The 12068-nt window shown below is 44.6% G+C and overlaps 4 protein-coding genes across 4 annotated transcripts; 2 read left to right on the top strand and 2 right to left on the bottom strand.

The window, feature by feature from the left end:
* Window positions 1-719: 719 nt before the first annotated feature.
* AK88_01433 (uncharacterized protein) lies at window positions 720-3561 on the top strand (the record flags this gene model as incomplete). Its single annotated transcript, XM_012479068.1, has 5 exons — window positions 720-2736; window positions 2832-2924; window positions 3051-3165; window positions 3317-3360; window positions 3509-3561. 5 exons carry the CDS (start codon window positions 720-722, stop codon window positions 3559-3561), a joined length of 2322 nt encoding a protein of 773 aa, XP_012334491.1.
* Window positions 3562-3843: 282 nt separating this feature from the next.
* Window positions 3844-5403, bottom strand: AK88_01432 (4-hydroxybenzoate polyprenyl transferase; the record flags this gene model as incomplete). The annotated part of the gene is made up of 1 exon (XM_012479067.1): window positions 3844-5403. One exon carries the CDS (start codon window positions 5401-5403, stop codon window positions 3844-3846), a length of 1560 nt encoding a protein of 519 aa, XP_012334490.1.
* A 971-nt stretch (window positions 5404-6374) lies between these two features.
* On the top strand, window positions 6375-9931 carry AK88_01431 (uncharacterized protein; the record flags this gene model as incomplete). Its single annotated transcript, XM_012479066.1, has 13 exons — window positions 6375-6965; window positions 7201-7526; window positions 7639-7905; window positions 8047-8154; window positions 8283-8320; window positions 8449-8521; window positions 8641-8730; window positions 8852-8986; window positions 9140-9200; window positions 9332-9388; window positions 9478-9540; window positions 9667-9732; window positions 9899-9931. The coding sequence occupies 13 exons, from the start codon at window positions 6375-6377 to the stop codon at window positions 9929-9931; spliced, it is 1908 nt and encodes a 635-aa protein (XP_012334489.1).
* A 239-nt stretch (window positions 9932-10170) lies between these two features.
* Window positions 10171-11454, bottom strand: AK88_01430 (uroporphyrinogen decarboxylase; the record flags this gene model as incomplete). The annotated part of the gene is made up of 2 exons (XM_012479065.1): window positions 10171-11243; window positions 11379-11454. 2 exons carry the CDS (start codon window positions 11452-11454, stop codon window positions 10171-10173), a joined length of 1149 nt encoding a protein of 382 aa, XP_012334488.1.
* Window positions 11455-12068: the final 614 nt, after the last annotated feature.

The following is a 12068-nucleotide window of genomic DNA, read 5'->3' as shown; positions in this document are numbered from 1 at the left end:
AAAAAAAAAAAAAAAAAAAAAAAACATATGAGCATGTATATACTACATAATGCTCTTGTATTTATTATTATTTTTTTTTTTTGTACATTTACTCCGTTTTATCCCACTGTGCACATTTTTATTTTATTCTCCCCCGCCCCCTGGCGTTTTCGCGCAAAGCAATTTCACACACACTTGGCTCGCATGCCAACATTAAGCAGGCTGACGGTCTACTTGACCCAACAGGGAATGGTCACTGTACGCCCCCCGGTTTAAAGCACCTGGGACGCACTCCCCAGAAGTGAGAAACGGCTCAGACGGGCAGGCACACATCCGCCCACACAGGAGGATACACCTGAGCGTGTACATGTGCATGTGTGCGTGAACGCGGTAGACGGAGCGCTGTGCTGAAAAGTACCTATTCGCGAAGGTCAGCAGAGGGAAAAAAAAAAAAAAAAAAACAGCAGTCCCTTCTGTTCAGCGCAACGGGAGTTATTGTGCCCTCCTCTACAGCCCTCATGATCAGCATACTTGCATTTACGTCGTGTTGAAGCGAAGTAGTAGTGGCGAGATTTTTCCAACACGGAATTCTTCCCCGTCTGTCTGTGTGTCTGTCTGTCCCTGTCTCTCCCTGTCTCTCCCCTGTGCATCATCCCACTTCGCAGTGATAAGGATATAATGTTTCGGTCCTCACTGCGGCGCGCGAGAGGCACGGTTGTGATGGACGCGAAGCTGCCAACATGAATTCAGGACCCAATTTCAGCGAGTGTTCCGTCTCGCACGGGGACAGTGCGAATGGGGACTCCCGCGCGAACGAAAATGATTACAGTTGCCACAGCTACGGCGTGAGCAGCGAGAAGAGGAATGACGATTATGCAGACAGCCCAAACGATCCCTCGGCCATGATGTACATGCCACATATAAACTTGATGGGGCAAGGGGCATACCCTGTGGGAGGCCCCAAAATAAATATAATTTGCACAGCTCACCGAAGCTGCAGTGAAGTAAGTATCGCTGAGGAGAGCGCGAACGCTTCAGAAAGGGTGTCCAGAAAGGCGCCTGAAAAGACATTCGAAATGGGCAGCGCCGTAACAACACGCAACAACAATACAAACGTGGGGATAAAAAATTCAATCACAAACAAGCTGCAAAAAAATTTAGATATGAGTTTTATATACAATAAGTATGATCAGAATGGATTGCTCTATTGTAAAACTATTAAGTTCCTTATGAAAAGCGAAACGAAACATAATTATGTAAAAGCATTAACAGTGAAAATTAACAGTCTTAAAAGCATTGGGGGGAAGCAGTACATGAGGTTGGAGCTGTCTGATGATTCGAATGACTTGTTTTTTTATTATTTAGATTTGTATGAAGAGAATTACGAAAGTATAAAAAGGGAACAAACTCTGGTCATTAACTTTGATTTATTTCCTTTTAAATTTATCGACCTGCTCGAAGAGTGTGTGCTCGAAAATGAGCAATGTGAAAAAGTGGAGGACCAGAGATTGCGCGCTGTTCTTATGCTGGACAGCGGTGGTAAAGTACTCGAACGGGATGCACACAATTATGGCATCAGTGGGAATGATAGTGGAGGAGGAGGGAAGGTGGGTGGGTCCCATCCCTACTACAATAATCATATAAACTCTGGATACAACAGTGGGGGAAATAATAATTCAAATTACAGCAGACCATATGGCTGCAGAGGAAACAACGGTAACGAGGAAAAAAATGCAGAATTTGCAATTCTCAATGTGGTCGAAATAAATCAGTTTAAAGAACTCACTCATTTATCCCTCCAACTTAAGCGAGCTGACCATGAGAATATCATTAGCTACTTATGCAACAATATGAAATATGTGAAAGCTTACAATGGGGAAATCATCACCAGGCTGAATGAAGAAATTGTACAGAACGGTCAGAACATGGTCGAAATTAAAAGTATGCAAAAAACGATTGAAAATTTGGAAAAAAATATGGAGAATTTGAAGTGCGACTTTAACAACACACTGAACAATGATATAAACAAATTGAAAAAAGAACACGAAAGGATTATCGAAAAGAAGGAAGAAAAATTCAACTGCGAAAATGAAGAATTGAAAAAAGATGTGGAAAATTTGAAAAATAAATTTACACAATTAAATGAAATTAATCAAAATTATGAACAAAAAATTTTTCACCTGAACGGCAAGGTAAAAAATTTGAAAAATGAGTTGGAAGAAAAAAACACCAATTTTGTAAAACTGTTAAAGGAGAAGGAAGACATCGAGTGTGCTAGATGTGAACTGGAGAAATATAAAAACACATTTACTGTTGAGTTTAATAATCTCAAAAGCAAGTACGAAAAGGAATGTGAAAGTAATATCTCCAATAGCTCCAGCTTTGAAAGCATCAAAATTAGCAACTCCAATCTGGAGACAGAACTGAAAAAATACAAAGACAGGAATGGCAAACTCGAGAAGGAAATCAACATCGCCATTGATGAGATTAACAAGGGGAATGACATCATCACGAAGCTTCAGGCGCAGCTACGGAAGATGAAGGACAAATTGAAATGCAAGACGATTGAACACATCAACGTGGAGAAAGTCAGCTCGCAAAACATCAGTGAAATCAGCAAGCTTCAGGGCGAGGTCAAAGCCCTGCAGGACAAGCTCGCCCAGCGCGAGTCCGCGGAGGAGACCCTCCGCAGAGAAGTCGACGCCCTGCAGCGCCGCAACGACGAGATGGCTAAGGAGTTGAGCATATCTCGGGAAGGTGAGTACCCAGGAGGGTTTCGCGGTTGGCTACCAGTTGAGTGTGCATGAACGGTACAAATCGGCTCCCCCCTCCTGCCCTTTTTTCCCCCACAGTTAATCTGCGCCTGAACAAAGAAATAACCAACAACAACCTGGACATGTACGCCGCCAAGCTGAACATGGGCGGACCCCCCAACGTTGTACCAGGTAGGACGAACGCGACAAGGCCCTTTTCCGATCGGCTGCACAGCCTGCGCGCCACCTCTGCACTTGACAAGTTGCTCTGTCGTTATTTGATCTGATTTATTTTATTTTTGTCCCGTCCCCCCGCAGGCGCCAACTTCCGTGTCGACACGAACCTGCTGAACAAGGACTTGTTCACGAAGTTGAAGGCAAACTTGAAGAGTTCAACGACACCGGGCCCGGGCCCCACGTACGGCATGGACGGGTAGGCCACGAAGGAAAGAAAAAAAAAAAAAAAAAGAGACAAAATAGAAAAACGGGACACACAAAATGACAACGGGAGGAGAGGCAACGCCTCCACTGCGCAACCCACGCATACACACACAAATACACGCGTCCTGTTCCCTCTCCCACAGCAACATGAACCTCAATTTAATGAATGGGAAAATAGACACTCTGGGTGAGCAGCATGATGCACAAATGAGGCACCACTGAACGGGAACCTTACACCGCACACACAGACACACATACATGTCTGCTGAGCGCTTTTTCCGTTATAGTTATTCATCCTCTCAACTCCCTTTTTTTTTTTTTTTCTTCATTGGCAGACATCAATGATAGGTACAGCAAGCCCGTGAAGTTTATCCCCCCCGGAATTTGAGCTCCCCCCTTCTGGCCTTCCTCGTGAGGAACACTTATTATTTTTTTTTTTTTTTACGTCTTCAGTTTGCGCGGCCAGCTTTGCCTGGCGGTTACCCCCTGGTGATTATTTTTAAGTGCCTTTTTTTACGTGCCCTTTTTTTAAGCGTATATTTTTGCGTCCATTTTTGCGTCCATTTTTGCGTCCATTTTTGCGTCGCATGCGTCGCCCCTTGTTTTTGTATCCAACTTTCGCGTCGCGCGCGGCAGACTCATTCGAATATACACTCTATCGAGGACAGCATCAGGTGGTTCCTTCCTGTTTTACTTCTGTGTGGTTATCTTCGCGGCTTGTGGGAGCATCACTCCTGGTTGCTTCCCCCAACGTCTGCTTCGTCTGCTGTGTCTGCTTCGTGTGCTGCGTCTGCTGCGTTTGGTACGTATTGTGCGTGTGGTAGGCCTCACACCCCTTGGCAACGACCGCAGAGAGCACAAAGAGCATAAGAATATTCTTGCTGTTTTTAAAAAAGGCCATGCACTTGTCCCTATCATCGAGCGAAGTCTTACTAATGCAATGAAGCAAGTAAAGCACATTACAGGTGGACAACAAGTAGTAAGAATAATGCAAATCAAGGAGATACCCAGACAAGTAAAACAAATATACCATGTTAACAGCTAACAGCTTTGAATACGACAACGTTTTATCACCCCACTTAATAGCAAGTGACTTCAAATTCAATCTTATATCGTCGCTTTTATCCTGATGAGCATATATCGTGTCATATATTACGGTCAAATAACACAAGGGTAAAAAACATACACACAGAGGAAGTACATTTGTAGCTAGCTGTACATGTACACTGGAGGCAATTAAAAAACCCAGGTTAAAGGTGATGGACAAATATACCTGTGCGTAGTAAGTTATTCTCTTCATTAAAGGATATGAAATAATAAAAGCGGTAGAGAGTAATCCTGTGTAAATGGTTTGCGTACTAAACTGAAATAGGGTTAGCAGACATAATGCGGAGTGAATAGCTAGGTAGGTAAATGCTCTGGCCATTGTCACTGTGTTATTTGCTAGTGGTCTGTTTTTTGTTCTTTCAACATGCTTATCGTAATTTCTGTCAAACAGGTCATTTATTATGCAGCCGACGATACGGCTATTGAGACTTCCAAAGGCAAAGAGGCTGATGTCTCTTCCGATTTTGTATAAGGAATCCCAATTGAGTTCATTTCCTGGGGTGAATAAATTTTCTACTGGCAAGGTTAGGAAGTAACCATACAAGGCTGAGTTGAAAAGAAGGTGCATACCTGTTGGGATGTGCAGCCTCGATAAAGTTATATACGCGGTTAGGTTCTGCTTTACCTTGTCGGGAAGCGGAATAGAGCAATATGCACTGTGGTGGTTACACATATGATTAGAGGGGTACCTTGCTGGGTTGTCCACGTGGTTCCTTCTATCCACCTTAAACTTCCCCTTCTGTGATTTCTTCCCACCACCAGCACTTACACAGTAGTAACGACATATCATCATCGCTCTTCGCCTGTTCGAGTTGCCCTTACATTGGTTACTTCTTATAGGATGATGCATCGTCCTGGACGCAATCCCAACGACACCTTTTCCCCTACATGTCTCGCCTATTCCATTGCATTTTGGGGGGGAAAGCCCCTCTTTTCTCTCCTTCCCTGGGTGGAGAAAAAAGAGGGTACTTACTCCCTTCACAGGAATGCTCTTTATTGATGGGAGGCCCTTGGACAGACTACGCACTGTTTGCGGAGCCTCTGTTCTGGGGAGGGGGCTCATCCTCTGGCCCCATTTCGGGCCGCCACTTTTAATGAGGAGCTTGCCCAACTTCACATGCATCCCTTTCTCCCCTTTTCAATCGTTCGCCGCAGTGATATGGTTGGCGGGGGTGAAGCGGTCGCTGCGATTGGCGCGTTGGTGAGGTCGTAACACGCTGGTCACCTCACCCGTGTAAACATTTCCTCACGCCTGCGCCACGGCGGTGAATCCTTGGAGATTTCGCGATGTGATGAAATGTGCGTTTGATTTGGGTTCGTGTCATGTGGGGGGAAAGTGCGGTGGCTATATTTACACTGCGGGATTTGTTCGTTGTGTGAGTGCCTGTTGCGTTTGGCGCGCTTCGGGCATGCCCCTTTTTTTTTTTTTTTTTTTTTTTCTTCACGTCCCGTTTTTTTTTCTCGACGTGCCTTTTTTTCTCGCCTCACATTTTTTTTAATTTTTATTTTTAACTTGATCGCAAAGCACAGCTCGTTGGTGTGTCCCCCATTTCTCACCATCGCTTTTCCACCTGTTTGTATCTTCGAAGCCACGTACAAGCTGGAAGCAATCGAAAAAAAAATGAACCCCTCCACCTCATTACAAACACACGCATGATATGCTTTTTTTTTTTTTTTTTTTTGTTCCTTCGCACATGGCCCAGGGCGCCCTCTCCAAACGTGTAAGTCGTTTTGTGTGGCGCTGTTGAGGCCACGTGTAGAGAGAGTGAAGGGTGTTGCTGCTCACCAACTTTGTCACAGTTTCGCCTGAAGTGTCAACCGCGCAGCTTTATTTAATATTCTGATATAAAAATTCGACCGGGCTTATTATTCCGCCGCCCCCTCCGACTGCTCGTGTGCGGTGGCATGTGTTGCCTAAGGTGGTGAGGACAAGTAGCTCAGCAGCGGTGTAGAGAGAGAAAATTCAGGGGGGGGGGGGAAAAAAAAATTGCCCAAAAAAAAGGAAGCACGTGAAAGGAGGGGAAAAAAAAAAGGAACGGTGGCGCCGCAAATCTCTTTTATCCCAAGGGGGTTGGAAAAAAGAGGACAAGCAAAATGAAATTTGCTGAGAAGCTAAAACATCTGAAGGTGAAGTCCTGGGAAGACAAATATATCGATTATAAATTTTTAAAAAAAATAATTAAAAGGAAACGAAATGCAGACATATGTAGTTTGTATGAACGAATTGAAAAAAACAACAAGGAAGTGTTGGAGGTGTGTAACTTGCTGACCTCTGATAACGGAAGTGAAAACAGCAAAGAAAAAAAAGGGGCAAAATATGAGGACGTGGAATGTGGAAATATTGATTATACGTACCTGTTTTTTTGGGTGCTACAAAGTTATATTAACATGGTTACGGAACACTACGAACAGGAGTTTAATTACCTTAACGACAAGGTGAACGAGATTAAAACATTCCTCATGAGTGATAAAATTAATTTGAAGGACATGGACATGATGAAGACCAAGTGTCTACACATTTACAACATGTTTGATATTCTTAACAACTACCTTAACATTAACGTTCTTTCCGTTTATAAAATATTAAAAAAAAAAAACAAAAAGGAAAAACTTACTACGTCCCTCGACTTGTATCAGAAGTACTGCAACACGCTGCACCAGATAAGCCGTGAGGAGGAATTCAATGTAAGGAGAGGCCTTTTTTCCATTTTCGCGGTCCCTTTTTGGACAGCGCTGGAAGGCTACGTTGTACATGAGTCGTCTTCATATTTAGTGAAGCGGTATAGTGGTACAGCGGTATAGTGGTACAGCGGTATAGTGGTACAGCGGTATAGTGGTAGAGAGATATAGTGATATCTGCGACCATGCGTGTGTATGCACTTCACCCGTGTAATTTGCCTCCTTCTGTTCCCCCGCGCAGGATAAAATCAAGTCGACCTACCTGGCCATTCAGAAGAAAAGAGGAGACAATTGTGAGAAGCTGGACTTTTTAAATTTTAAAATTTACTTGAAGAATAAAATCGAGAGCATTTGGCAATACAGAGGCATCCTCTACATCCTCTGTGGAATTCTTATAATCCTCGTCATCAACACCATCATTTTACTTTACCTGAACAAGAATAACATAAACGTGAATACAATTTTGTCAATCCTGCCGATCTACAGGCTGTTATACGTTTTAAACTTTTTCTTCCTCTTCATTTTCGGCTCCTTCTTGTTCATGCAAGTGTACGGGGTCAACTTCACGTAAGCCAACGATACGTATAGCAGCGTTACGCGTAGCCACATCCTCTGCGTGTGGCGCACCTACGCATAGCATGTCCACGTGTGGCACCTCTTTTTCCCCCCCCCCACGCAGGTACATCCTCGATCTGAACAAGATAATCGTGGACGAGTACTACTACCTAATTAACGTCGTGATTTTCCTCCTTTTCCTGACGACGCTTTCTCTGCTCGTGTTCCTCCTGGACGTTCTCTTCAAGCTAAATATATTTTCGAACATTGTGTTCCACGTCTTCATCCTCTTTATTCTCCTCTTTTGTACGACTATTTTTCCCATTAACTTTTACAAGTACAAGGAGACCAACTTTGTTTTCTCTTCCCTTGTTCGAGTTTTGTCCAGCGGGTAAGTTGGAGGCTTCTCGGAAGTAGTAAAAAAGATTGTTAAAATTGAATACACGCACTTGTGTATCTCCTCTCTCTGTGTGTGCTACATCACGGGACATACTTTTTTTTTTTTTTTTTTTTTTTTTCCCCTCTCTTACAGTATTTTCCTAGTCAACAGCGTCAACCTGCTAGACAATATTATTGGGGACATCCTAACGAGCCTTTCGAAGACCTTCTCAGATGTCCAGTACTTCGTTTGCTTTCTTCTGTAAGTGGGGCGGACTGGTGTAGCGGCGTGGAGCGCGCTTAGCCTCTTTTCCCCTCCCCCCTGCTGTGCTTCCATTTGCGTCCATTTTGCTTCATTTTGTGTTCTTTTTTTACGCCCCCCTTTTGCAGAAGCGGGATGAAGACAAATGCGCCTGCGAAGTGTCCAAGTATGTGGAGGTTCCACAGGGGCGGCAGCTCTCAACACGGCTAGACATCCCTCGTCGTTTCGTATTAGCTTTGTTTGGCTAACCATTTGATCGTATACCCCCACTTCTTCTCCCCCTCCCCCCCGCAGTCCTGGAAGGGTACATCAACCCCATATTCGTGGGGCTCCCTTTTTATTTCCGTTTCTGCCAATGCTTAATCAGGTGCGCAACGTTGGAGAAGTACTTGTTGCGCTGAACAAGTCGACGTGTCTCCCCTGCAGCGTCCGTTGTATTGGACCACCCGTCCATGTCGGTCCATTTTCCCCCCCCCCCTTTCGCAGATACAACAACGAGAGAGAAAAAATTCACGTCTTTAACATGCTTAAATATTTGTCCGGAATTGTCATCGTCATATGCACGTCCTTTAACTGGTAAGGGATGTGTGTGTGTGGGCGCCTCTCATTCACATGCGCACGTCACACGTGTCCACACTGACCGCTTTCCCGCATACCGTTTATACCACTCCCCCCCCCCCCCCCCCCCCCCACACAGGGCCTACTTCGGTTTGGGGACGCACACGAGCAAACTTATCCTCATCTGCGCCTACGTCGTGGGGTCTTCGTACATGTATTTCTGGGACCTGTACTGTGATTGGGGGCTCCTGAAGGAATACAATTATTTGTTAAGGTGAGATGAAGGCACAACAGTTCTACTTGAAGGAATGAGATTGATTAATTTTATCCTGCCTCATGAAAGAGAGGAAGAACAAAACGAGGGTTTGAACATGTTTATGGGCGATTTTTGCAATTTCATTTTCCTCCCATTTTCCCCTTTCTACAGGAAGAACAACAATTTGATGTACCCCCCGCACTACTACTACTTTGCCGGAGTGCTTAATTTGGTTAGCTTGGCCGCAGCGACGTCTGCAAATGGGCATCACGTGGGGAAAACCCAGACCCACGATGGAGGAGTGTGGCCCGTCGAACGCCTCACCAACTCTACGCTGCTTTTATTTCACCACCCTCCGCGCAGGTCTTCAGGCTGACGTGGGCCGTCACGCTCATACCGATTACCATCTTCCAAAATAAGGTAACGCCGCGAAAGAGGCAAAGAAAAAAAAAAAAAAACAGCTAACAAAGTGCAATCCCTTTCAAACGCATTTACATTCCTCCCCACAGGAAATAGACGCTTTCCTAATAACCTTCGTGTTGATGTTCATTGAAGTCCTAAGGCGGTCAATAGTAGGCATATTTGAGAAGCCGCGTCATACGTGCTTGCGCAGGCGTGTATATATGTGTGACACGAAGCGATTGCAGACGCAGGCCAACATGACCTCTTCCCATCATCACTCCCCTCCACACCTGCAGTGGATTTGCTTCCGCCTGGAGAATGAGCATGTGACAAACGCGTCTAAATACAGATCCATACTATGGGTAAGGCCCCAACAGGAAGAAAGAGGACAGCTCAAAACAGGACAGGTCGAAAGAGAGACGCAGTTTCTGTTTCGAATTGCGGCTTGTATGTCGGCTTTTTCTTTTTTCACGTGCTGTTATAAACCCCTTTTCCATTACGACTCTTTCTGTTCCCCCTCCCTTGCAGGTGCCAAAAATGACGAAGAAGAAGAAGTTTTGAGGCCTTTTCCCCTCCGTTGCTTCTCTTAATTTTGCGCGCTCATTTTCGCCCGTTTTTTCCTGCTTTTTTTTTTTTTTTTTTTTAAAACATTCGTAAGTGTGTAACTGCTAAAAAGGCAGGACTTTTTTTTTTTTTTTTTTTTAAGACGTCGGGCGAAGTCGCCACGTTGAATTGGCACAAATAAAATGGGGTAAATAAAAAAGGGGCAACAAAATAAAAACGCGGCAGGCCGTTAGAAGCTAAGAAGGCAAGTACCCGCCCACGGTGTCTACAAACGCCTGCACGTTTTCTATTTTTGAACCGGGTAGCATCCCGTGGCCCAAGTTGGCAATGTACTTATTCGTGTGTCTAATTTGGCGAACCATCTCTGACGTATACTTGGCCACGAGGTTGTGATCATTGAGGAGCATTATGTGTGGGTCCAGAGCCCCCTGCAAGATAATTTTGCCTTCAAATAAATCGTAGTAAAAGTTAGAGGAATTCATAGCTAGCTGTTTATGTGTGATGGAGAGGACATCAATGTTAAGGTGTTTCAAATGTGGATGAAAGTTTTCCTTTAAAAATAAAATAATGAATGTATGAGGTCTCAATTTCTTCACCGTGTTAATAACTTTTTTTAAATAAAACAAACTAAATGGAGCAAATAATTCTGCATCTACAACATCTGCATTGCTGTCAAATAGCTGCACCACATTTGCTCCAGCATCAATCTGATTGATCAGGTGACTTACACACACTTCACTTAACTTGCTCAAAATTTTATTAACATCTCCTGGACTTTCATAAACCATTCTAATGCTATCCTCATATGTCTTTTTATTATTTTTCGTTAAGTAGGTAAAGAGAGTAAATGGTGATCCTGCGAAACCTAAAATGGGAACTGCATTTTTAATTTTGTCCTTTGTTAAACTGATGGCGTCATATACGTAGTGGAGATTTTTTATAACTTGCTCCAGTGAGAGAGTTAACTTTTGAAATTGCTTAAAGGAGCTAATAGTTTGGTCAAATGTGGGTCCAATATTTTCAACAAATGTTATGTTCATCCCCATGGCAACAAAAATGATTAGGATGTCTGAAAAGATTACTAACATGTCACATGGAAATCGCTTCAGAGGCATGATGGTAACTTCGGAGGCGAGTTCTGGGTTCTGGCACATCTGGAAGAAATCATATTTGCTTCTCATTTCGCGGTACTCGGGAAGGTAGCGCCCGGCTTGCCGCATGAACCACACGGGGATCCTCTCCAGCGTCCTTCCCTCCTCCTTATTCTCAATGACTCTGAGCACCAGGTCGTTCTTCGGCCGTCCGAACGCTGCGTGGGAAGCGGTGATGCGAAGCGGTCATACCAAGCGGTCATACCAAGCGGTCATTAGTGAGGGGACGCTCTGCATACGGGTGAACACCAGGGGAAAGCACCCCCCCCACCGCGCTGCTACACCAGCTATACCTTGATACTTGGCATTCTCCGGTCGCACGAAGACCTCCATCTGGTCCTCGTGGCTACTCACAGCTTTGGGCTCCATCCTGAACAAGCCGAAAGGGTTTTTTCTGTTGTGCATGAAAAAGAGAACGTCACGCAGGAAGAACGGGGCCAGGGCACACACCAACTTTCTTCTCATATTAAGGGCACACGGGACGGTGATTTACCAACACAGGGTAGACTAGGTCGGTAGGTCTCCGATAGGGGGGGGGAGTGACAATACGCAACGTCCTTCTAATGATTTTGTAGAGATACAACATGAGTATACATTTGCGTTGGGGTGGTGGTGGTGCACATGGGGGGCACACAAAGGGACTAGGGGTTATATGCCCACAGGGGAACCAACCGCGGGATGCAACAGGGGGAAGCACAAAGTGGGGTAAACACAAAATGGAGAGGACAACAAAAAAACCATGTAGAATTTTATCAACTTGAAGAAAAAAAAAAAAAAAAAAAAAAACACCTCCGCGTCAGTGTCCCTGCAACGATCTCCTACCCTGCCCCTACATCCACTGTGCAACGTTCCGAAACAAAAATATTTTACACCGCGTATCTTTTACACGGCGTACCCTTTTACACCGCGTATCTTTTACACGGCGTACCCTTTTACACCGCGTATCTTTTACACGGCGTACCCTTTTACACCGCGTATCTTTT

Source organism: Plasmodium fragile, assembly GCF_000956335.1.
Source record: "Plasmodium fragile strain nilgiri unplaced genomic scaffold supercont1.12, whole genome shotgun sequence".
NCBI classification, from domain to species: domain Eukaryota; phylum Apicomplexa; class Aconoidasida; order Haemosporida; family Plasmodiidae; genus Plasmodium; species Plasmodium fragile.
The sequence above is the reverse complement of the archived record's forward strand: the minus strand, read 5'-3'. Positions and strand labels throughout refer to the sequence as shown.